This window comes from Podarcis muralis, chromosome 4, assembly GCF_964188315.1.
Source record: "Podarcis muralis chromosome 4, rPodMur119.hap1.1, whole genome shotgun sequence".
NCBI lineage: Eukaryota > Metazoa > Chordata > Lepidosauria > Squamata > Lacertidae > Podarcis > Podarcis muralis.
Window position 1 is genome coordinate 11,359,600 of NC_135658.1, and position 25,775 is coordinate 11,385,374.

The 25,775-nt window shown below is 46.9% G+C and overlaps 1 protein-coding gene across 2 annotated transcripts in view; it reads right to left on the minus strand.

Moving 5' to 3' along the window:
- The window catches only part of NARS2 (asparaginyl-tRNA synthetase 2, mitochondrial), a 39,523-nt gene continuing 13,748 nt past the window's right edge, over positions 1-25,775 (minus strand). For both annotated transcript variants that reach the window (XM_077926939.1, XM_077926938.1), the window contains 10 exons: positions 24,961-25,041; positions 18,945-19,045; positions 10,765-10,897; positions 9,117-9,215; positions 8,011-8,048; positions 3,569-3,635; positions 3,323-3,460; positions 2,315-2,412; positions 1,850-1,876; positions 1-459 (listed from right to left, as the gene is read on the minus strand). In XM_077926939.1, coding sequence (XP_077783065.1) covers positions 315-459; positions 1,850-1,876; positions 2,315-2,412; positions 3,323-3,460; positions 3,569-3,635; positions 8,011-8,048; positions 9,117-9,215; positions 10,765-10,897; positions 18,945-19,045; positions 24,961-25,041 — 927 coding nt within the window. In that variant the 3' untranslated portion in view covers positions 1-314. The remainder of the gene's footprint in view (positions 460-1,849; positions 1,877-2,314; positions 2,413-3,322; positions 3,461-3,568; positions 3,636-8,010; positions 8,049-9,116; positions 9,216-10,764; positions 10,898-18,944; positions 19,046-24,960; positions 25,042-25,775) is intronic.

Consider the following 25,775-nt stretch of genomic DNA (forward strand, 5'->3'; position numbering starts at 1 on the left):
GACACCTGGTGAAAGTTTAATTTTGTTCGTTCTAGTTATGGCCAAAGACAAGACAATTGTTTTCTCCCCTCCCTGAAAACAGTCAGTGAGTCCTACAATGCAAAGTGCTCTGCGGATTTAAAAACAATGCAATAATACAAAACTATCCTCAGCTTCGAATGTCTTTGGTGCAAAGTTTACCATAGTATTATTCAATGCTAAAAAAAGGGGGGAGCATTGTCTCTATATTCTTCCAGACAACATTGCAGTTTTGTCGTCAGGGCAGCAGGGCATGGATCCGTAAAAACGAGCGACAGCGGGATCTTCGGGAAAGGCTACAAAACGCACGAGTGCGAAAACCGTGGGAAGGGGATGACGTCCTTGATGTTCTCGACGCCCAAGATGCAGCGGAGGTAGCGCTCAAATCCCATTCCAAAGCCACCATGAGGGGTTGATCCGAATCGACGCAGGTCGATGTACCTGGAATGCAAAGCGGCAGATCAGTTATGTTTACCAATACTTGGTTTGATCCAGGAGGCCTCTATTTAGGTCCCAGCAACTGAGGAAGTTGTCTTATTCAGAGTCAGAGAATTGGTCCGTCTAGCTCAGCACGGTTTGCCCTGACCGGGAGCTACTCTCCAGAGTTGCCTCCCAGTCATAATGGGAGATGCTGGACATTGAGCTCATGGTTGTCTACACTGACTGACAGCTGCTGTCTGGGCTTTCAAGTAGGGGAGATTCTCAGCGCTGTCTGAAGATGTCAAATACAGCTACTGACAAAGACAAGCAACCACTTTCCCCCTCTGAAATCGTCCCAAAGGTTTGTTTCTGCCCAACTTACTTACTTTAAGAAAGATGTAGAATGGTAAAGGTAAATGACCCCTGGACGGTGAAGTCCAGTCAAAGGAGACTATGGGGTTGTGGCACTCATCTGTTCTGCCTGGCTTTTGGTTTGGACTCAGTCTGACCCTTATGTTTCCCTCCCCTTATGGTTTTGATCTATGGGCTACATTTAAAACGAGGCTGCATTTTAACCTGTATTTTAAATTGGTGGTTTTTTTCCTATTATGTTTTTACTGTAATTTTACTGGTGTTAGCCGCCCTGAGCCTGGCTCTGGCTGGGGAGGGCTGGGTATAAATAAAATTTATTATTATTAATCATCATCATCATCATCATCTTGCTTTCAGGCAAAGGGAGCTGGCGTTTGTCCACAGGCAGCTTTCCAGGTCATGTGGCCAGAATGACTAAACCACTTATGGCGCAATGAAAACCAGAGCGCACGGAAACACCATTTACCTTCCCGATGCAGCAGTAACTATTTATCTACTTGCATTGGTGTGCTTTCGAACTGCTAGGTTGGCAGGAGCTGGGACAGAGCAATGGGAGCTCACCCCATTGTGTGGATTCGAACCGCCAACCTTCTGGTCGGCAAGTCCTAGGCTCTGTGGTTTAACCCACAGCACCACCCGCTGAGGTAGAATGACAGCTCTGTCACTCACTGCTCTGGTTCACCAGAAGTGGCTTAGTCATGCTGGCCACACGGCCCGGAAGCTGTTTGCGGACAAACGCCAGCTCCCTCGGCCTATAGAGCGAGATGAGCGCCGCAACCCCAGAGTCGTCCGCGACTGGACCTAATGGTCAGAGGTACCTTTACCTTTTTACCAGCAGTTGGTGGCTGCAAATGTTTGGAATCATGGAACTGCAGTATAAGAAGGGACCCCAAGGGTCATCCAGCCCACCCTCTGCAATGCAGGAATCACAGCTCAAAAACCTCAGACAGGTGTGCCACCCAAAGAGGTGGATCAGATCCACCTGGGCAACGCTATGAACACAGCCGTAGACCGACAAACAACACATAGCTGTCCTTACCATTGGTAGGTGTCTTCAAGCCCCAGCCTGTGGAACCAAGCGGAAAACATCATGAAAGCAACCTACAAAAGGCCTTATATTATGGAAAACTGCTTTTGTGAAAATGTGCGTCAAAAAGAAATGATAGTGGACACAGGAGATTTTCATAGGTGGGCGTTAAGATGAATAGAAAAGCAAGCACTTAAGACAACAAGGTGATGCACGGCTGTGAATTTCTGTCCCCCTCCCCAGCACAAACACATTTGTGAGAAAGGGGCTGCAACAGTATTTTTTTTTGCATTTCTGCGTATTGGACAGATTGCACCAACGGCATGTCAAGGAACGCATCCCCTAAGAAGCATCTGTTCTGTCTGAACAAGCGGCCGGCCTCTCCCCTTTAATCACTGGCGTCCTCAATAGACCCTCCTTGACCAACTGTCCAACAGCTCCCCACAGTAAGCCAGAAGCAGAAATCCTCTCCCTGACCTCTGTAGGCGGGACTGTAGGAAATCGGGTCGGTCTTCCCTCAGGCTGCCTCCGCAAAGTTCCCCGACTGCTGGTACAAGGAGGTCAACTGCCGACACCTTGAAAGGAAAGGGGAATAAAGGAATAAATCTCTCTCTGAATCGCGTTATCCAAGATGGCGCTAGCCAGTGCGTATTTTAATGCCAAAACAGGACCGTTTTATTGTGCTTTTTAATTATGGGTGTTTAAGTTTTAAAGTCGTGCAATCAGGTTTTGTACGCTGTATATCACTGGCAAACCCAGTTTGTCTTTGTGTATGTATGATTATGTATGTACTTATAATTAATCACTTGCATTAGTTTATACAAAAAAAAAGTCTCAAAGTGACTTAGCAACAAGATTAAAATGCAAAACAGGTGAAATCAATTAAAAGCCAATTAAAGCAAAACAAAACCCAAGGGCAGCGAACAATGTGAATTCCTAAAATGCTCACCCTTCGCATTGAATTGCTGGATAAATCCTGTTCCACCCCACTAAAGCATGACAATGTGGTGCTGTTCGGATGCGGCTGACTGACAGCTCCCATCACCCCTGACCTCTGGCCGTGCTGGCAAAGGCTGATGGGAGTTGGAGTCCAAACACACTGACTACCCCTGGCCTAAGCAGTAAGCAGGGATACTAAATCACAGTAATTACACAGCAAACAGAAGCTTTGGGAGTTCTGTGTGGTGCCCTAGGCAATCCTTTCCTTTCCTGGGAGATCATGGGTTGCAGCCAATGTTAGTCCTACTCAGAGTAGACCCACTGGGATTAATGGACATGCCCAACTTATGTGCATTTGTTTCAATGGGTCTGTTTCAAGTTGGGCACTCTTTTAAATCCTCACCCACCACACACAAACATTCCCCCAAGATTCGGGGCATCAGAAGAGCAGTGCTTCATTCCAGAAACTATATGAAGAAAGCAAGATGCAAAAGGGCAATATCCTGCACTGCTTAGGCCCTAGGCATTCTGACTTGGAACTCTTACTGTATGTTGGGCTCCATCTTCGTTGTCCCGCATATAGAACGGCTTCAGGTCATAGGGATAGTTGAACACAAATACGGGAATCTCGCCACAGTGTTGGACGAGGTATCGCTCATGCTCAGTCTGAAGATCACGACCCCACTGAAAAAAGAGAGCGGAAAGCAAAAATATTAATACTCAGGCCTCGGTATTCATTTAGTTTTTCGAAGAAACCCTCCCTCACAGACACACACACGCGACAACACTCACCTCTGGCTTGTAAATGAATTCTTGGCGAGCTCGCTTTAAAACCTCTATCGCTTCCGTGTAGGACATCCTAGAAGGTGGGAGAGAACCTGTTAAGAACTTGAGCAGATTTATTCTGGGCACACATTTATTTGCAGTCTGCCTTTTAGGACAGGGGAACTCCTTGCTGCAAGGTCACACCTGAGGCTCAGGTGGCCTCAGTGGCCCGGAGTGCCTTCCATCATCTTCGGCTGGGGGCCCAGCTGCACCCCACCTGGACAGGGATAGCCTAACTACTGCTGTCTATGCTCTGGTAACCTCAAGGTTAGATTACGGCAATGCGTTATATGTGGGGCTGCCTCTGAAGATGGTTCGGAAACTTCAGCTGGTGCAGAATTCAGCGGCCAGCTTGCTCAACAGAGCAAGACGGTTTGAGCATATTACACCGATCCTGGTTCGACTGCACTGGCTACCAATTAGTTTCCGGGCCCTATTCAAATTGCTGGTTTTGACCTATAAAGCCTTAAATGGCTCAGGACCATAATACCTCAAGGACTCCTACCCAGACCCCGAGATCATCTTGAGGCCCTCCTTTGTGTGCCTCTTCCAGGAAAGGTCCGGAGGGTGGCAACACGAGAACAGGGCCTTCTCTGCAGTGGCTCCCCATCTGTGGAATGCTCTCCCCAGGGAAGTTCGCCTGGCGCCTTCATTATACACCTTTAAACGTTCCTTTTTAACCAGGCCTTTGGTTGATCCAACTTACATTCTATGCCCTTTTAAAATGTGTTGGGGGCTATTGGGTTGTTTTTATTTTTATTAGGTATTTTGTGGTTTTATATTTTCATTTTATTCAGGGAACCGCCCCCGAGACCCCTGGGTATAGGGCGGTATACAAATTCAATCAATCAATCAATCAATCAATCAATCAACCAACCAACTAACTTTACTCTTTACCCAGGCCTTTGGCCATTAAATAATCCATTTCTCATGAAAATGTGTTTGTGTGGGGGGCTGTTATTATGATTATTAAGCTCTGTATTATGTTTTTATTATTATGCTGTGTAAATTATGTTTTTATTGTTGTACACTGCCCTGCCATAATAATAATAGTAATAGGGGGGCCATGCTACTCTCTGTGCTGTTTGAAAGCGAGGCTGTTTAAAAGCCCTTTTGCAAAGAGCTCCACACTGCTCTCTGAACATCTGGTTGCAAAAGTGATTTCAAACAGCTCAGTGCTTGGGCCCACCTGCCAAATTTGGCCTGTCAGGGGTGGGGAGATAAAAGACCTGGCCTGCTGGTGAGAAAAGGTTCCCACACCCCTGTTTCAGAACAGGTAATCCCCTAACATGCTCATTTGGGGAGCCAACACAGCTCAGTGACTTTACGCGCAGAAGCTCAAAGGTTCCATCTTCGGCAACTTTAATTAAAAGGAGCAAGAAACAGGGAATGGGAAAAAAACCTCCCTCTTAAGACCCCGAGGAGCTGCTTTTGGTCGGAATAGGGAATGCTGGACTAGTAATAATAATATAATTTATTAGTTATACCCCGCCCATCTGGCTGAGTTTCCCCAGCCACTCTGGGCGGCTCCCAATCGAGTGTTAAAAACAATACAGCATTAAATATGGAAAACTTCCCTAAACAGGGCTGCCTTCAGATGTCTTTTAAAAATAAGATAGCTGCTTATTTCCTTGACATCGGATGGGAGTGCGTTCCACAGGGCGGGCGCCACCACTGAGAAGGCCTTCTGCCTGGTTCCCTGTAACTTTGCTTCTCACAATGAGGGACCCACCAGAAGGCCCTCAGAACTGGACCTCAGTGTCCAGGCTGGAAGATGGGGATGGAGACGCTCCTTCAGGTATACAGGACCGAGGCCGTTTAGGGTCTCGACAAGAAAGGAGTATAGCTCATTGGAAGAGCAGCTGCTTTTCCAGCTTTATTTCATCATCATCACCATCATCATCATCATCATCATGCAGAAGGTCCCAGCTTCATTCCGCAGTGGCACCTCCTAGTAGCTAAGTTGCCTAGGATTTCTTGACAGCTAACAGCAGTGAATGTTAAATTCTGCCGCCCTGGGAAGACTGTAGCATTGCTCCGCGGGAAGCCACAAACAGGCAGTTTGGAAAAGGGAAAAACCCACAGCTGACTGAGCCAAATACAACACACTTAAAATGAAAGCGGCATGGTCTGCGGGCTTGATGTCACAGCCCGAGAACATTTCAGGCTGGAGGAACGATTACCGTTCGTTTCTGCGCTTGCTGCCACAGAGAATGTGTCTCTTACACCTTACGACATAATCCATGCAAGGGCTTATGATGAATGCCTGGCGGCTTTTTAATTCATTTATTTTTTTAAAAAGAAAAATCACTCGGGGGAGACAATTTCAACTGGAAAAGTGATGGGAGAGTTGGTGGCACTTAAACTGCCCCCCCCCCCCGGCTGCTATTTCTCTGCTCTAAATCATCCCATTCTGAGGCAGAAAGAAAATAAATAAAATTCCTTCCAATAGCACCTTAGAAACCAACTAAGTTTGTTATTGGGATGAGCTTTCGTGTGCATGCACACTTCTTCAGATACAGTGGTACCTCGGGTTAAGAACTTAATTGGTTCTGGAGGTCTGTTCTTAACCTAAAACTGTTCTTAACCTGAGGTACCACTTTAGCTAATGGGGCCTCGCGCTGCCACCGCCGCACAATTTCTGTTCTCATCCTGAAGCAAAGTTCTTAACCCGAGGTACTATTTCTGGGTTAGCGGAGTCTGTAACCTGAAGTGTCTGTAACCCGAGGTACCACTGTTCACTGAAACAGAAGTCAGCAGACCCTTCTATATAGTGAGAGGATGCGAACCAGCGCAGTGGACGCTCGGGTTGCAAACATGATCCGTGCGGGGTGCATGTTCGCAACCTGCGACTGCGCATGTGCAGGTTGTGATTCAGCGCTTATGCGCATGCTCAACAGCCGAAACCTGGAAGTAACCCATTCTGGTACTTCCGGGTTTCGGCAGTCCGAAACCTGAAAAAAGGCGACCTGAAGCAGACACAACATGAGATATGACGGTTAATACCCTATACCAGTAATATGCTATATATAAGGTCTGGTGACTTCTGTTTCAGTGTATCTGAAGCAGTGTGCATGCACACGAAAGCTCATACCAAGAACAACCTTAGTTGGTCTCTGAGGTGCTACTGGAAAGATTTTTTTTTATTTTTTTTTGACTACGGCAGACCAACACGGCCACCTACCTGTAACTAGAATTCTGAGGCAGGTTTGTCTTGAGGAAAAAGACTAGGGGTGTTGTGCATCCACCCCAGTAATGGCAGGAGGATTAATAATTTTTATTTTATTTATTACATTTGCACGCCGCCCTTCATCCGAAGATAACAGGGTGGTCCACAACATCAACGTGAAAACTCAAAAAACATAATAGAACGAAAGCAAAATAACAACCCCACTGCCACAAAAACCCCAGCAACTTTAAGGGCCACAGAATGTTGATTGGCCAAATGCCTGGTTGAAGAGAAACGCCTAAATATATGCAATGAAGGTAACCAGCTGGTGCTCCTTTGGGAGAGGCTTCCACAAACGGGGAGCCACCACAGAGAAGGCCTGTTCCTTATCTTGTTGTCCTCTAGACCTCTCAAGGGGGAAGCTGTGGGTTGTGGGGCTGCATGCGCTGCCCATGTCTCCATGTGTTCAGTGAGCATGAGAAAGGCTGGATACCTACAGGTGAAACTCGAAAAATTAGACTATCGTGGAAAAGTTCGTTTATTTCAGTAATTCAACTTAAAAGGTGAAACTAATAAACAGTGGTACCTCAGGTTACAGACGCTTCAGGTTACAGACTCTGCTCACCCAGAAATAGTACCTGGGGTTAAGAACTTTGCTTCAGGATGAGAACAGAAATCGTGCATCAGCAGTGCAGCGGCAGTGGGAGGCTAAAGTGGTGCTTCAGGTTAAGAACAGTTTCAGGTTAAGAACAGACCTCCAGAACGAATTAAGTTCTTAACCCGAGGTACCATTGTACGAGATAGACTCATGACATGCAAAGCGAGATATGTCATGCCTTTATTTGTTATAATTGTGATGATTATGGCGTACAGCTGATGAAAACCCCAAATTAACAATCTCAGAAAATTAGAACATTAAATGAAATCGGCAAAAGAAGGATTGCACTTTTCCATGATATTCTAATTTTTCGAGTTTCACCTGTATGTATGCCTATACAGAGCTCTACCATGTGATGACACCCTCCCCCCCAGGACTAGCATAGGAACTCTCAGCACCCTTAAAAAACTACAGTTCCCAGGATTCTTTGGGGGAATCCTGGCAGCTTAAAGCGACATGCCACTGCTTGAAATGTATCGTGCCGGAGGGACCCCGCCATTCATTGCGATATAACGAAAAAAAGCTGGGAAACTTCAGCCGTAGCCGACAACAAACAAGAACGCCGATGTATTTTTTGCTTACGTTATGAACCGGTTCTTCAGCATCCGTTCCACCTTTGCCTTTGGGAGAAGAAGGAACAATTCACAATGGGTACCGGAAGAAGAGTTCAGAAACCACCAGCAAGTTCACATTTGCGTTTTTCGGAAAGGATTTCAGAACGGAACCGAGGATTTAAACATCTAATCTAAGCGGAAGATCGGTTTCCATTTCTGGCCTTACCGAAACCAGAGTCAAGACTACCCAGGTTTTTTGTTCCACAGGAAAAGCTGAGTTGTGCTGTTTCAAGCAACGCACAAGGCGAGGACGGTGGCTTTGTTTTGCTTTGGGATGGTCTGCTGGCTGCATGAAGGAGCTAGGCTAATAATTTATTATTTACACCCCGCCCATCTGACTGGGTTTCCCCAGCCACTCTGGGAGGCTCCCAACAGAATATTAAAAACATGATAAAACATCAAACATTAAAAACTTCCCTAAACAGGGCTGCCTTCAGATGTCTTCTAAAAGTCATAGTTGTTTATTTCCTTGACATCTGATGGGAGGGCGTTCCACAGGGCGGGCGCCACCACCGAGAAGGCCCTCTGCCTGGTTCCCTGCAACCTCACTTCTCACAGGGAGGGAACCCCCAGAGGGCCCTTGGCGCTGGACCCCAGTGTCTGGGCTGAACGATGAGGGTGGAGACGCTCCTTCAGGGACGTAGGAAGTCCACAACCAAGACATGAAAGCCATAATAGGGCAGGTGGTGCTGTGGGTTAAACCACAGAGCCTAGGACTTGCCGATCAGAAGGTCGGCAGTTCGAAGCCCTGCGATGGGGTGAGCTCCCGTTGTTCGGTCCCAGCTCCTGCCATCCTAGCAGTTCGAAAGCACAAAGTGCAAGTAGATAAATAGGTACCGCTCCAGCGGGAAGGTAAACGGCGTTTCCGTGCGCTGCTCTGGTTCACCAGAAGCGGCTTAGTCATGCTGGCCACATGATCCGGAAGCTGTCTGCGGACAAACGCCGGCTCCCTCGGCCAATAAAGCGAGATGAGCGTCGCAACCCCAGAGTCGGTCACGACTGGACCTAATGGTCAGGGGTCCTTAGTCACCATGTCTCTCTTTTAAGGTAACAGAAATCTTTTCTTTCCCTTACCTCTTGACCAGGAGCTACGTGTTTATGAAAAAGCTCAACATCGCGGGGGCAACTGGACAGAACTGTGTCGGTCACTTTCTTGAAAAGGTCCTCCATAACCTAAGGAAAAGTGAGGGAGCCGTAGATACACAGAGTACATGAAAGAATGCAATACTTAAATTTATTCCACGCTTTGGGTGGCTTAAACTCTCCACATACGGACGCAACATTACACCATGGCTCATCAAAACATGAACATTCCCAGCTGGACGAGTTTGGCAGCTTTTTGGTTTTCCTTAACCACAGTTTATCACCTTGCCTGGAGTGAGAAGACTGTTTTAGCGTTAGGTATTTTTAGCTATGTTTTTGTATTCAATTTTACTGGCTTAAGAGCGATTATTAAAAGAAATATTTGTTTAAAAAATACAGCCGTTCACAAGAGAAGGTGGCAAAGGTTGGCCTCTTCTGAACTCCAGCTCACCCAGAGAGTGGAAAAAACTAATTTTGTGCTTCACGCCACCCACTTTTTCCCCCCAAGAAAGAGAAAGTTGTTTCTTCTGCACACTGTGGGAACTTTAAAACTGTTAGTTCATGGCGAAGAGGTGGGGGCACGAAAGCCAAGACCGTGTTTTCCTTTCCTTGAAAGAGGAAGTGCTCTAATGCGTCACTGAGCTTCTGCCAGAGTAAAACCTACACAGCAGGGCATTGCAACAGTCTTTATACTGCTGTTTGAAGCCACTTTTTTCTCTTTTTTTAAAAGGAAATTGTGGTGGTGATATATTTATTTATACCCAGCATTTCCCCCTTAAAGCAGTGGTTCCCAATTAGCTAATTACGGAGGAGCCCCTATTTTATTTTATTTTCAAAAGCCAAGTCACGGACCCCCTACTTTTGGAAATTTGGGCAACTCTGTTAGTTACTTCTGCAAAGCAATCTTTTGAACTAAACGTGGGGTAGCCCCTAATAAGCAAATGATTTTAGGCATACTAAAAAACAGACCATAAAATTTGTTATTGTTGTTGTTTAGTCGTTTAGTCGTGTCTGACTCTTTGTGACCCCCTGGACAAGAGCACGCCAGGCACTCCTGTCTTCCACTGCCTCCCGCAGTTTGGTCAAACTCATGTTGGTAGCTATGAGAACACTGTCCAACCATCTCGTCCTCTGTCATCCCCTTCTCCTTGTGCCCTCAATCTATATTATCGCCCGGCACAGGGACATCAGGACAGCTTTTTAAAAAAGTGGTCCATGCTGGCTGCTTTGGGAGAAATAGCGCTGAACTCTTTCCGTGGGAGACACAAAGAATGTAATAAAACACTTAGCAGGACGGAAAAAAACACTACCTGTTGTACGATTGTCAGTAAGTTTGTGGAAAGTTAGCCGGAAGTGGAAGATGTGATGCTTCGTTCATTCAGATTTCCGGTCAATCCTTTTTAAGGCAGCTTTGGGCCTCTGGATATTGCTGAACTATAACTCCCATCATCCTTGACCACTGGCCACACTTGCTGGGGCTGATGGGATTTGTAGTTCAGCAAAGAGCCAAAGATTCCCCCATGACTGCTTCAAAGGTAGGACAGCCAGCAGGTTTCAAACCACACACAAAATAACACGGTTTTTTTGTTTTGTTTTGAAAGAGCTCCGTTTTCCACGCTCCCCATAACTCACGCCATACCTGCATGATATCCTGAAGGCTTTCGGCAAAAGACAGCTCTGCTTCCACCATGTAAAACTCTGCTAAGTGCCTGCGGCTTTGAGAATCGTCAGCCCGGAAGGTCGGACCGAACGTGTACACCTTGGAAAATGCCCTGCAACGAGACGGTGGGAAAGTCACGCCCACAAAACACATAGGCGGTGATCAGCACCTACTGGCTAGAGCCTGTGACGTCAACAATACGCTTCCCCCAGAATCCCATTTTCATAAAAATAAGCATTTTCTCTGTTTGGGAGCCCACAACTGAATCAGAAGAGGCTGCCTTATATCTCAGTTCTGACTACATGCCCAATTCACCCAGATTTTTTTTTTGGGGGGGGGGACATGCAGGGGGCTGGAAGAGGCAGGAGAGACTCCACTGGGCAACTGGACACCTGCTCATGTCATGCTGGATCTCACCCAAAGAGAGTCACACGTTCAGGTAGCCATGCCCCGTTTTGCTGCTTGAGGTAAAACAGGAAGTTCCACCTCTACCTCTGGAGAACCCGGCGCCAATTTCTGGCGAGATCTTGTGTGTGCTCCCTGCAAGATCTCACACAAGATTTTGGTGAGATCTTGCCAGAAATTGGGGCGGGGTGCCTCCTTGCGACCTAAGGCAGTGGCATCACCTTACCCATTGGCTGCCTTCCAAATGCCTTCCAAATATTCAAAAATGTATGTGCTCTCGGCCCCAGGTGCCCCAAGCTGCTCATGCGGGTCATTTAGGGGAGCACAATTAGTGCCCCCCCCCATGAAGAAGAAGCATGAATCATTTCAACAAAGAGCTGTGCTGCCCAGATGGGCGGGGTATAAATAATAAATTATCATTATTTTATTATTATTGACATCTTTCCGCAGGGCCTGCAAGACAGAGCTGTTCCGCCTGGCCTTTGGTTTGGACTCAGTCTGACCCTTATGTTTCCCTCCCCTTATGGTCTTGATTTATCGGCTACTTTTTAAATGAGGCTGCATTTTAAATTGCATTTTAACCTGTATTTTATGTTTTTTACTGTGATTTTATTGGTGTTAGCCGCTCTCAGCCCAGCTCTGGCCGGGGAGGGCAGGGTATAAATAAAATTTATTATTACTATTACTTACGACCGCCTCTACTTAGGCCTGATCCAAGTTGCGACCGCGGCAAACCCGGAAGTAAATACTGGGTTTGCTCCGATTCGTGCATGCGCAGAAGCGGCTTCTGCTGTTTGCGCATGCGCAGAAGCGCACTGCCGCCGAATGCGCCTGTGCACAACGGCGCTTCTACCAGCGACCCAGATCGACCTCAAGAACTGGTTATGTCCGTAAGTGGAGGTTCCACTGTACTGGGCTCAATTCTATGGCACCCCCCAGATTAGAAACCAGGCAGGCCATGTCAGTACTAAGTTTCAGACTCTGGGTTAGAATGGCTTAACATCAGGAAGTCTCGGCGCCATAAATGCTGCTCTAGCATTTTATTCTTCCATGTTCAGATCTACAGTTAAATTCTGTATACAGTGGTACCTCAGGTTACATACGCTTCAGGTTACAGACGCTTCAGGTTGAGAACTCCGCTAACCCAGAAATACTGCTTCAGGTTAAGAACTTTGCTTCAGGTTGAGAACAGAAATCGTGCTCCGGCAGTGCGGTGGCAGCTGGAGGCCCCATTAGCTAAAGTGGTGCTTCAGGTTAAGAACCGTTTCAGGTTAAGTACGGACCTCCGGAACAAATTAAGTACTTAACCCGAGGTACCACTGTACTAAGGGACGCGGGTGGCGCTGTGGGTAAAAGCCTCAGCGCCTAGGGCTTGCCAATCGAAAGGTCGGCGGTTCGAATCCCCGCGGCGGGGTGCGCTCCTGCTGCTCGGTCCCAGCGCCTGCCAACCTAGCAGTTCGAAAGCATGTCAAAGTGCAAGCAGATAAATAGGGACCGCTTACCAGTGGGAAGGTAAACGGCGTTTCCGTGTGCTGCGCTGGCTAGCCAGATGCAGCTTTGTCACGCTGGCCACGTGACCCGGAAGTGTCTCCGGACAGCGCTGGCCCCTGGCCTCATGAGTGAGATGGGTGCACAACCCCAGAGTCTGTCAAGACTGGCCCGTACGGGCAGGGGTACCTTTACCTTTACCTTACCACTGTACTGCATGTTTGAATTTCTGCAAGCCACTTGCGGACACAAGAAGAGTCTGGTGGATCAGGCCATTTGCCCATCTAATCTTAACGTTTTGACTGAAATTATTTCAGTTATAAAGAAACAGTCCTGTCCTATGGAGAGGCAGAGTTGAAGTCTTGCTCCAACTTCTGCACAACAGCCTTGCAGAGAGAGACATCAGAGAAGCATGATGGTTGTGCAACACACCAAAGCCCATCTATAGTCCAGCATCCTGTTCTCAGGGGGGCTGATCAGATCCCTCAGTGGGAAACCGGCAAGCAGGATTCGTGCAAAGGAACCCTCTCCCCTCCTATGGTGGTACCTTGGTTCTCAAACACCTTGGTACTCAAACAACTTGGAACCCAAACACTGCAAAGTGTTCCGCTTTGCAAACTGTTTTCGGAAGCCGAACGTGCTCCATTTTGAGTGTCACGCTTCCGATTTGAGTGCCACACTTCCGATTTGAGTGTTACGCTGAGGTCTGTCTGTTTTTGCTATTTATTTCACGTTTTTGTGGCTCTTTTTTGTTTGTTTTTGTGACTGTGTGGAACCCAGTTCAGCTCCTGATTGATTGATTGATTGTGCGACTTCAGTACCTTGTTTATTCCTTTCATTTTATGGACCAATGGTCTCGTTAAGATAGTAAAATTCATGTTAAATTGCTGTATTAGGGGTTGTTTTTAAAAGTCTGGAACGGATTGATCCATTTTGCATTGCATCCTATGGGAAAGCACGCCTTGGTTTTGGAACGCTTTGGTTTTGGAACGGGCTTCTGGAACAGATTAAGTTTGAGAACCAAGGTGCCGCTGCACTTAAAAAACATTCCTGCCTCAACTGTGGCGCCAGAGCACAGCCATCGCAGCTAGCAGCCATCCTTATCCCTCTCCTCTACGGATTTGTCTAATCTTCCTGAAGGAGAAAATCACGCCTCAAACATGGGTTCAGTGTTTGTTTGTTTTTTTGTCCTGATGTCAAGACTTCTCCCCCTACCTTCCTCCACAAGATGGAACGGAGGACAAGGAATAAAGAACAGGGGTTGCCAAAACTGCATATGCGTTGCCCGCCAAATCTGTCCCCCCAAGCTATCCTGGCACAGATTTCTGAGGTAACCCTGCAATAATCCGCACTGCATTGTTGCAGGATTAGCTCCCAGCCCCTGCCTCACCCCCAGCTGCAAATGCTTTGTAAACACCAATGAAAGATTTCCGCATCTGTGTATTTTGCAGATAAGAAAATTCAGCGAAGATCTGCAGGGTTTGTGTCCGCGCGCAAGGAGCATCTCGTACAAAGCGGTTTTTCAGGGGCAGAAAAACCTCTGCTACCCCCCAAACGAGCTTTCCCTCTTATTTCCAATCACCTAAAGCAAGAAAAGGACCCCATTGTTCCCTTTTTCCTCTGCAAACCTGGAATTTACCTCCGGGGAAGAAAGCCAAGTGCCCTGCCGATCTTAATTAAGAAGCAGCAGAGATGTTATTAAGGCAAACTATCTGCGCATGACAAGCCATTTGCACAAGGCTGAGGGACCCCACTGACCTGCAGAGGATTCTGGGGAAATGGTAGAAAAAGCTAGGAAGATCATGCCTGGAAAAGAGTAAAGGGAAAGATGGATAGCTGTCTTTTAGAATGTTTTTCAATTAATTGACTGGGATTTTATGTAAACTGTGCTATTTTTACTGTTGGCCACTCTGAGCCCGGCTTTGGCTGGGGAGGGTGTGATATAAATAAAATGTTATTATTATTATTATTATTATTATTATTATTATTATTATTCAGTTAGGGCTGTGTTTTCCCTCCACTACGGGGGCAGAATGCTTTTGCCTTTTATCTTATTTAACTAATAAGTTATTTGCCCGTATCACCCCCTCCTGGGGGACTTGTGGACAGCAGCCAGCCGGATATCATAAAAGCGACCAGTAGCCAAACTGACAGAAAGCTCGTTTTTCTTGGCCCCTAAGCAGGACTCCTTAAAATGTCTGCACAACTTAGAAGGGCATATAGTTGTTGTTGTTGTTGTTGTTGTTATCATCATCATCATAGAATCTTAGAGTTGGAAAGGACCCGAGGGTCATCTCGTCCAACCCCCTGCAATGCTGGAATCTCAGCTAAAGCATCCATGACAAATGGTCACCCAACCTCTGCTTGGAAGGAAGGAGAGTTTACCACCTCTTATGGGAATCTGTTCCATTGCTGAACAGCTCTTACTGTACAGTGGTACCTCTGGTTACGTACTTAATTCGTTCCGGAGGTCCGTACTTAACCTGAAACTGTTCTTAACCTGAAGCACCACTTTAGCTAATGGGGCCTCCTGCTGCTGTCGTGCCGCCGGAGCACAATTTCTGTTCTCATCCTGAAGCAAAGTTCTTAACCTGAAGCACTATTTCTGGGTTAGCGGAGTCTGTAACCTGAAGCGTATGTAACCCGAGGTACCACTCTATTCCACTAATCATTTTTTAAAATTAATTATTAATTATTATTATTATTATTATTATTATATTTGTACCTTGCCCCTCTGACTGGGTTACAGTGGACGCTTGGGTTGCGAATGTGATCCGTGCAGGAAGCACGTTCGCAACCCGCAGCGCCGCGTCTGCGCACTCGCAGGTTGCAATTTGGCGCCTCTGGGCATGCACAAAGCGCGATTTAGTGCTTCTGCGCATGTGCTGAAACCCAGAAGTAACCCGTTCCGGTAATTCAGGGTTCAGCGCGGTGCACAACACAAAATTGCACAACCCAAAGCGTCTGTATCCCGAGGTATGACTGTACCCCTGCCACATTGGGCAGCTTCTAACATATATAAATACATAGTAAAACACTGCACGTTAAAAAGCTTCTCTATACAGGGCTGCCTTCAGATGTCTTCTAAAAGTTGTGTAGTTATTTATCTCCTTGACACCTGATGGGAGGGCGTTCCACAGGGAGGGAGCCACTACCGAGAAGGCCTGGTTCACTGTAACTTCATTTCATTGGGAGCCGCCCAGAGTGGCTGTGGCAACCCAGTCAGATGGGCCACATAGAAACAATAAAATAATTACAATTGTAATTTCTAATTATTAGCACATTACTGAAAGAACACGTTTGTCCAAACCCACCCAAAAAGTGTGAATTGAGCCATCGTGAGGCGTTCTTCAATTCATTTTTTGTCAAGTGCCTTTCGGCAAGAAAGGGACACGGCGCGGCGATAAAAAATGGCGGCCAGTGCCCACTTGAAGACACGGATCCTTAGTCCGTCTTTTTTCCCCCCTCAGAGAAAAAGAGAGCGCTGTCGGAGGCAACTGGCCTCACTTCCTTGTAATCTGTTTTAAGACCCCTTTTTTCAGGCCCTTTCTTGAAGGCAGAAAAGCCTGGAATGTCATTTTGGCTCGGAAGAAGAAGAATTTCTCTCCAAGCGGATAAATTTAGCTCGTCTAAATTTAGCATGCATTCGAGAGGCTTAAGATGACTGGTGTTGTTCTTAAATAATAAAAGAACATGTTCTTGAAGGACAGGGTGTGAAGCAATAACATTGTGTCCTGTACTCAAAGAGCTCTGACTGTTTATTTTGAAGTCCGGTACAAGGGGTTGTTTTTTTTTGGGGGGGGGGGGAGGACTAAACAAAATCCAAAAAAACCAAAACACATCTGAAGGACATCACTATAATAATGACTGGTGTGAAGATGAGTCCCCTTCATTTCCCCCCAATTATACTTGTGTGGGGTGTCTATACTTTATAATTCTCTGGAAAAATAAAAAAAAAGTTCTGATTTAATAGTGTGCTGCGTCATTACAGCACCTTCATCCTGTTCAATTTACCCAAACACCGACACAATACATTATAAGATTATTATTATTACGGGAAATCCTAAAAAAAGGGGTCAGACCCCCCCACACCCCGGATGAGCTAATTTGACAGGTGGGTGTGGCGGAACTGAAATAATCAGCTGATCGGAGCTGAATTCAAGTCCCGCTTACATCAGGTAGCTCCAAATTTTGGTGTCAAATTTAATGGTGTCAGACTCGGATCACAAGCCCTGCTCAGTCTTTACCTGCCCCACACCTGATGTCATCCATGGTGACACATGGGGTGATCAGGTTGACAGCTCAAGGACGCATCTTCAAAGCCCAGCGGAATGCCAATAAAGATGGGGGCAACTCATATTTCAGCAGGCAGTATATTCGACAATAGTAAAAAAGCAGTTTTCTTATAACAACAAGCTGATACTGTGCTTATTAGTCCGATCTTAATGCCTTTACTGCACAACGAGCAGAAATTCCGGTCTTTAGAGAGCTCTATCTCTCTTTCAAATCAGAACCAGTGAAGGCAGTGAAGGTCCTGTGTGAGTGTCTGGAGGCGGTTGGAGGATGGATGGTGGCTAACAGATGGAGGTTGAATCCTGACAAGACAGAAGTACTGTTTTTGGGGGACAGGGGGCGGGCTGGTGTGGAGGACTCCCTGGTCCTGAATGGGGCAACTGTGTCCCTGAAGGACCAGGTGCACAGCCTGGAAGTCATTTTGGACTCGCAGCTGTCCATGGAGGCACAGGTTAATTCTGCGTCCAGAGCAGCTGTTTACCAGCTCCATCTGGTATGCAGGATGAGACCCTACTTGCCCGTGGACTGTCTCGCCAGAGTGGTGCATGCTCTAGTTATCTCTCGCTTGGAATACTGCAATGCTGAATGCAGCCCCTCAGTCCCTTCCCCCACCTCCCGGAAAAGCCCCCAAGTGCCGCACTCCCTTTCACAAATCGCGAGGAGGGAGAAAAGCCTGCAAGCGCGCACACATGCTCCATGCGACTCGTGAAAGGGAGCGCTGAGCAAAGCCTGGGATGCATACAGGCTCTGCTCAGCGCTCCCTTTAAAAATTTTTTTTTCTTGCATTCCCCCTCTAAAAACCAGGTGCGTCTTATGGAGCGAAAAATACGGTATGTTTAATAAATCTGTAGCTGCAGCATGTCTTACACCTCATGTGTGCGAACCACACTCTGCTAATTGCGCGCCCTGGCTTTTGAAGTTCAGGTCGCTGATTTACGTCAGAGCACTGGCCGATGGAAGGAGACGTCTGAGCTGGGCTTGCTAGCTGGTCTCCCGGCCCCTCTGCATGTCAACAGACCCTCGTGTCCCTTCCAACTCTATGATTCTCCAATACACCAGCTGAAGCTGGCACTCTTTCAAACTGAGACCACGTGACTCTCCTTTGCCTGGCTTCTCTGTTCCCCTGCCTACTCCAGTCTCAGGTCAACCAGACACAGCAGGGAGAGGCAGTGTGGTGGTTAGAGAGAACCAGGCTAGGACTTGGGAGACCAGGGTTCGAATCCCCACCCAGCCACTAGGTGACCTTAGACCAGTCCCTCTCTCAGCCAAGCCTACTTCTCATCAAGTTGTTGCATGGATAACATGGGGAGAAGTATGGGTGCCACCTGGAGGTCTTTGGAAGAAAGGTACGGCGTAAATGTAATATTTATTAATATAATATAATATAATGTAATATTAAATGTAAGGGACGCGAGTGGCGCTGTGGGTTAAACCACAGAGCCTAGGGCTTGCCGATCAGAAGGTCGGCGGTTTGAATCCCCGTGACGGGGTGAGTTCCCGTTGCTCTGTCCCTGCTCCTGCCAACCTAGCAGTTCGAAAGCACGTCAAAGTGCAAGTAGATAAATAGGTACTGCTCCAGCGGGAAGGTAAACGGTGTTTCCGTGCGCTGCTCTGGTTCACCAGAAGCGGCTTAGTCATGCTGGTCACATGACCCGGAAGCTGTACACCGGCTCCCTCGGCCAGTAAAGCGAGATGAGCGCCGCAACCCCAGAATCGGTCACGACTGGACCTAATGGTCAGGGGTCCCTTTACCTTTAAATGTAATATATAAGAAAGAAATATATTTGGGCTCACGCTTGTCCCTCCAATATGATTTCACCCACGACTGGGCTTCCAGTGCCATTTACAAGGGCCACCCCATGGATATTTCCGTTGTGTCAACGCCTTACAACCACCGCGGGGCCCAAAATACACCCACAGAGTCAGCCTTAAATTTCCCAACTGCGAAAACAAAAAACCAGCAAGATCCATACCCAGCCATCACTTCCAAGTGGAGTTGGCCAGAGACCGTCAGAAATGCAGGGACGTCAAAGAAATGGGGGTTTTCTCCAGGTACTCTCTTTTCATTTGCAGACTGGAAGAATTAAAACAAAACAAAACGGGAAACTGTTGATTAGCTCAGGTGTAGGGAACTTTCAGCTACCTCCAGCCCAGAGGCCAAATTGCGTGCCCAGGATTCAAATCTGGCCTGCGAGGCAGTTTTCGCCAAATCACATCCACCTTCCCCACACGTGATGTCCTGTCTGACACGAAGCATGTGCTGTAATGATGGAGCTACAGCCCCTCCCTGATAGAGCTGCTTCGCTGCGATGTCTAGAAACCGTGGTTTGTTCAAACAAAGGCTTGGTGTGATATCCGCAGTACATCAACCATTGCTAGCCTCCTTTAGAGGCCACCGCACAACAGAAGTGAGTGTACAGATCAAATGGAAAACAGAAGGAGGTAAGCAACCGTAAACTACAGCATGTTGGTATGTGCAGAAGCTCCAAACCACGGTTTCCATTTCAACTGTGGTTGGCACCAACCATAGTTTGGCTGAACGTCTGAATGGTCACACACGGGGGCACTTCGCTTTGCATATGCATCCCGGGGAGTGGGGTGGCGGCGGAGAGACTTGCACCAGTTGCGACTTCCCAATGCGAAATATACACAGGAGAGCCACTGCGGTGTAGTGGTTAGAATGCAGATCTGGGTTCAAATCACCCCTCAGCTCTTACGCTCCCCGGTTGACTTGTAACCTGTTAGCTGAACCAACTCCACAAGGTTGCTGAGAAGATAAAACATTTGCGGTGGGTGATATCTGGTTTCCAGCTTTGTGATATATCACGATATACAGTCATACCTTGGTTGTCGGACGCCTTGCGACTCGAATGTTTTGGTTCCCAGACGCTGCAAACCCGGAAGTGCGTGTTCCGATTTGCGAACATTCTTTGGAACCCGAATGTCCGGCGCGGCTTCCAATTGGCTGCAGGAATCAGAAGCCGCGCCTTGGTTTTCAAACGTTTTTCGGTCGAACCGACTTCCAGAACGGATTCCGTTCGAGAACCAAGGTACGACAGTACTGATATATCACAATGTCTGAAATAAGGATGGAGTTATGTAGAAGCACTGGCTAGCTTCAGTTTCACCCACAATGTGATTCTTGCATAGCACACTCATCATGATTTGCAATATATTGCTAGGTCAAAAATTATGAAACCAATTACAGTGGTACCTCGGGTTACATACGCTTCAGGTTACAGACTCCGCTAACCCAGAAATAGTACCTCGGGTTAAGAACTTTGCTTCAGGATGAGAACAGAAATCGTGCTCCGGCAGCGTGGCAGCTGCAGGAGGCCCCATTAGCTAAAGTGGTGCTTCAAGTTAGGAACAGTTTCAGGTTAAAAATGGACCTCCAGAACGAATTAAGTTCTTAACCCAAGGTACCACTGTATCATGATATGGACTTTAAGCTGCTTTTGGAAGCTACATCGCCCAGCCCTAAAATACAAATCATGATTCACGATATATTGCCAGGTCAAAAACTATGAAGTCGATATCACAGTACGGACTTCAAACCAGTTTTGGACAATATATCGATGTATCGCCCAGCCCTAGTATTCTGCTGAGGTCTTTGGAGGATAAAAAGATTGTTTAACGGCGACATGTACATCATACATGCATTGCCCACATTTCCCAATGAAGAAATGTGAGTTCTGCATTGTGCCTAAGAGCACTTGTGAGCCAGGGAAAACACTGTTATCCTTTATCGAGACTCAGTTTTGAGAGTTAGACTGGAACAGCTTAAAGGAAAACTACAACCGTGTCACACATTGTTGTCCTGCACAGACACACTCCTCAATCTTCCTTTTGAACAGCTCTCACGCTAAGCACCAGGAGAACATTTATATTCGGGAGAGTTTAAATGCACCGTTCTGCTGGGGGCGTTGGGGAAAGTTCCCTTGGAAGCAACTGATGAAAGAAAGAAAGAAAACCCTCTCTTTGAAGAGCCACAGGTGCTGTTCACAGACATGGAAGGAAGGAAGGTTTCGCGTCAGGATGAAAACATCTGTCACAAAAATTAAAACAAAGAGCAGCGTTTTCAAGAAGGGGCTTTTCGTTTCCTTGCAACGGCCACCAGTGAAGATTGAAGAAAGCTTTCAGGCACTTGCAAAAGGCAGCGGAGAGGAAACAAAAGGCGAAAAGATAAAATATTGAAGGATTCTTTGGATTTCTTTTTCAAACGCCTTGCCTCAAAAGGAACAAGACAATAACACGCCTGCTACGCTGCGGACGCCAGAAAAGGCCCTGGATAGGAAAGGAAAACGAAGATTTCACTCTCCGTTTGCAGATACAAACAAAATTTTCCATTCAACCACATCCTTCGGTCACTTGAGACATCTAAAGAAATAGGAAAGCCGAACGGGTCTCCCCCTAATATTTCCCCTTCTGCGCCCGAACCTCCATGAGGTGAGATATTTGTAGCAGATAAGGAGGAGCAGAAATACACCAACGGCAAGAGAAAGCCACAGAAAAATCAGAGCTCTTTCTAAAGGGCTGGCTCCATGTTTGATGGGAAATAATCATCTCCTGGCAAATAGAAGGGGAAGAAATGGAGGCAGTGAGAGATTTTACTTTCTTGGGCTCCATGATCACTGCAGATGGTGACAGCAGTCAAGAAATTAAAAGATGCCTGCTTCTTGGGAGAAAAGCAATGACAAACCTAGACAGCATCTTAAAAAGCAGAGACATCACCTTGCCGACAAAGGTCCGTATAGTTAAAGCTATGGTTTTCCCAGTAGTGATGTATGGAAGTGAGAGCTGGACCATAAAGAAGGCTGATCGCCGAAGAATGGATGCTTTTGAATTATGGTGCTGGAGGAGACTCTTGAGAGTCCCATGAACTGCAAGAAGATCAAACCTATCCATTCTGAAGGAAATCAGCCCTGAGTGCTCACTGGAAGGACAGATCCTGAAGCTGAGGCTCCAAGACTTTGGCCACCTCGTGAGAAGAGAAGACTCCCTGGAAAAGACCCTGATGTTGGGAAAGATGGAGGGCACAAGGAGAAGGGGACAACAGAGGACGAGGTGGTTGGACAGTGTTCTCGAAGCTACCAGCATGAGTTTGACCAAACTGTGGGAGGCAGTGGAAGACAGGAGTGCCTGGCGTGCTCTGGTCCATGGGGTCACGAAGAGTCAGACACGACTGAACAACTAAACAACAACAAAATGTAGTGTCCTACAGCGGACACGAAAACCTCCTTTTTTGTAACCCAAGGGCCACATTCCATTCTATACAGCATTCTGAGGGCCACATTCCCATGGGGAATGGAGCCAGCTGCCAATGTGGGTGAAACAAGAACTGTAAATTTAATATTTGTACAGCTGGCGGGGTAAGGGTTGTTATGGGAGGGTAGTACCTTTGGCGGGGGACATGAGGGGTACACAGTGGTACCTCGGGTTAAGAACTTAATTTGTTCCGGAGATCCGTTCTTAACCTGAAACTGTTCTTAACCTGAGGTACCACTTTACTTAATGGGGCCTCAGGCTGCCGCTGCGCCACAATTTCTGTTCTCATCCTGAAGCAAAGTTCTTAACCTGAGGTACTATTTCTGGGTTAGCGGAGTCTGTAACCTGAAGCGTATGTAACCTGAGGTACCACTGTATGTACTTTTCCCTTTGTTTGTTTTGCAACAATTCGGTTTGTTTACATTCGGCATGACACACTAATGTCATAGACATTGTGCGGCTGGGGGGAAAGAGGGGAGAGATAATGATTTTTCATTCTGTTGCACAGTTTTTGTGCAGGGTTTTTGTGTTGGCGTCATCTGGGTAGGTCGTTTATTTACATATCTATTTCTTTTTATTGTCTTTGCAAGAATTTGGAGGGTTCAGAGCCTGGTTGGTTGCATTATGGTTAGTTTGCATGTGTGAAGTTTTAGGAGGCTGTAGGGTCAGATTAGCCATATTGATTTGTATGGTGTTGGGGAAGGGATAGGTCATGGTACTGTGTTTTACATTTGATAAAGGGGAGCCACAACTTCTCCCTGTGCTACTTTAAATTTGTTGGTTCGGAGGGCCAGACAGAGAGAGTTTGACTGCTGGGTCTGATTTCCCCCACCCCAATTTAGAGAACAGTTCGATCAAGCTTCTGCTCCCATGTAAGAACAATGTAAGTTCTGCTTTAAACACCTAATGCTACCCACAAAATACCTGTTACTTTTCACATCCTCTATGGCAGATGGCTTTAGTAAATCCTCTCTGCTTCTTGGGGTGAAAGCGCTGTCAATACACAACAGAAAAGCTTGGAGCAGGGGGAGGCTTTGGAGACTGACTCCAGGCATAAAGAACAACCCCCAGTCAATTCCTGATTTGTGCTTCTCTCTAAGTGATAGAACAATGATTCCCTTTGATGTCTGCCTTCCCGGTTCTCTCCTTTAAGCTCAAAGGAGGCATTTGGTTTTAGGACAAACAAAAAAGGTTTCATTTGCTACTAAGCTACAGTGGTACCTCGGGTTAAGATCTTAATTTGTTCCAGAGGTCTGTTCTTAACCTGAAACTGTTCTTAACCTGAAGCGCCACTTTAGCTAATGGGGCCTCCCGCTGCTGACCCCCTCCTTTGGTAATTCTTCACAGAACTCTAGCCCAGTTGGTTGCCATTAATTTGATTTTGAATTGACTAAACCAAAAATGAGGAAAACTTCTGCACATGGAACAAGTCAGATAGGGTTTTGGGATCCTGTACCCAGTAGTGATGTATGGAAGTGAGAGCTGGACCATAAAGAAGGCTGATCACCGAAGAATTGATGCTTTTGAATTATGGGGCTGGAGAAGACTCTTGAGAGTTCCATGGACTGCAAGAAGAACAAACCTCTCCATTCTGAAGGAAATCAGCCCTGAGTGCTCACTGGAAGGACAGATCCTGAAGCTGAGGCTCCAATACTTTGGCCACCTCATGAGAAGAGAAGACTCCCTGGAAAAGACTCTGATGTTGGGAAAGATGGAGGGCACAAGGAGAAGGGGACGACAGAGGACGAGATGGTTGGACAGTGTTCTCGAAGCTACCAGCATGAATTTGACCAAACTGCGAGGGGCAGAGGGAGACAGGAGTGCCTGGCGTGCTCTGGTCCATGGGGTCACAAAGAGTTGGACACAACTAAACAACAACAGGTTTCAAAACCAGTTTGTCGTGTGACACTATTGCTGGTGGGAATCACACACACACACACACACACACACACACACACACAGGCTATCTATGGGACCACCTCTCCTGGTACGTCCCATGGAGGACCTTACAGTCTTCAAACAAAAACATCTTGGAGATCCCGGGCCACAGGGAGATTAGGCTGGCCTCAGCCAGAGCCAGGGCTTTTTTGGCTGTGGCCCCGATCTGGTGGAACGCTCTGTCACAAGAGACTAGGGCCCTGCGGGACTTGATATCTTTCTGCAGGGCCTGCAAGACAGAGCTGTTCCACCAGGCTTTTAACCAGGGCACAGTCTGACCCCCCTCCTTCTGTAATCCTCATAGAACTCTAGCCCAATGGTTGCCATTAATCGGACTCTGAATTGATTTGAGAATGAATTGATTTTAGAATGTGTTTTAATTTATTGATTGTGATTTTATGTAAACTGTGTTATTTTTACTGTTGTTAGCCACTCTGAGCCCAGCTTCGGCTGGGGAGGGCAGGATGTAATTATTATTATTATTATTATTATTATTATTATTTGCACAAAGACTAAACCAAAAATGAGGAAAACTTCTGCACGTGCAACAAGTCAGATGGAGTTTGGGGATCCTGCACCAAGAGAGAATGTGGCTCCTCAGGTAAAAAAAAAAAAAAGAAACCAAGGAGAAAAAGTTGGTCCTCGAAGAGGTTGGGTGGCCATCTGTCAGGGATGCTTTAGTTGAGATTCCTGAATTGCAGGGGGTTGGACTAGATGACCCGCGGGGTCCCTTCCAACTCCCTGATTCTGGCTTATTTATTGCTTAATTACCAAGGGCCTTACCTCTACTTGAAAGATTTCCCCGGCTCCTTCACAGTCGTTTGAAGTAATTATCGGCGTGTGAACATGCAAATATCCGTTATCCTAAAAATAAAAAGTGATTTGAGAAGGAGAAAAAGTTACAAGTTACTGATGGGCGACTTGAGTGTCTGCCCAGATAAAAGACTGAATGTGGCATATTAGAGTATTGGGAGCCGAGTTCAGATCCCCACTCACCCACAAAGCTTACTGGGTAAACTTGGCATATTAGAGTATTGGGAGCCGAGTTCAGATCCCCACTCACCCACAAAGCTTACTGGGTAAACTTGGGCCAGCCTTTCACTCTCAGGCTAACCTACCTCTCAGGGTTGCGGTGGGGATTAAATGAGGAGGGGGAAAGAACCATGTACATACGTCCCCCCTGAGCTCCTTGGAGGTAGGGTGGAAGAGAAATGTAATTTAAAGAGGGCGGGGAGACATGCAGGCTCAGATTATCCAAACCTGCACTTGCAAACTAACCACTTTCAAACAGGGCGCTTGGGCAGTAAGCAGCCAACAGGATGTGAGGCTAGGAAGGTCTTCGGTCTAATCCATCACGGCCCTTTTTACGTTCTCCCCCATTGTTTGCCATCAGTAGACAGCGATTCAGAGGTAGACTGCCATTAAAGCTGGAGGCTCGATTAAGCCACCATGATTTGTAGCCAAATGCCCTCAGGCTTCCCAGAATCATCCTGCTGGCTATTATTAAAAACAGGATGCAGGACGAGATGGAGTCTGATCCAGCAGGGCTTTTTTTTTGTGCCATGGGAGACGGGCCCATCAGTGGAGAGAGGCTGGAC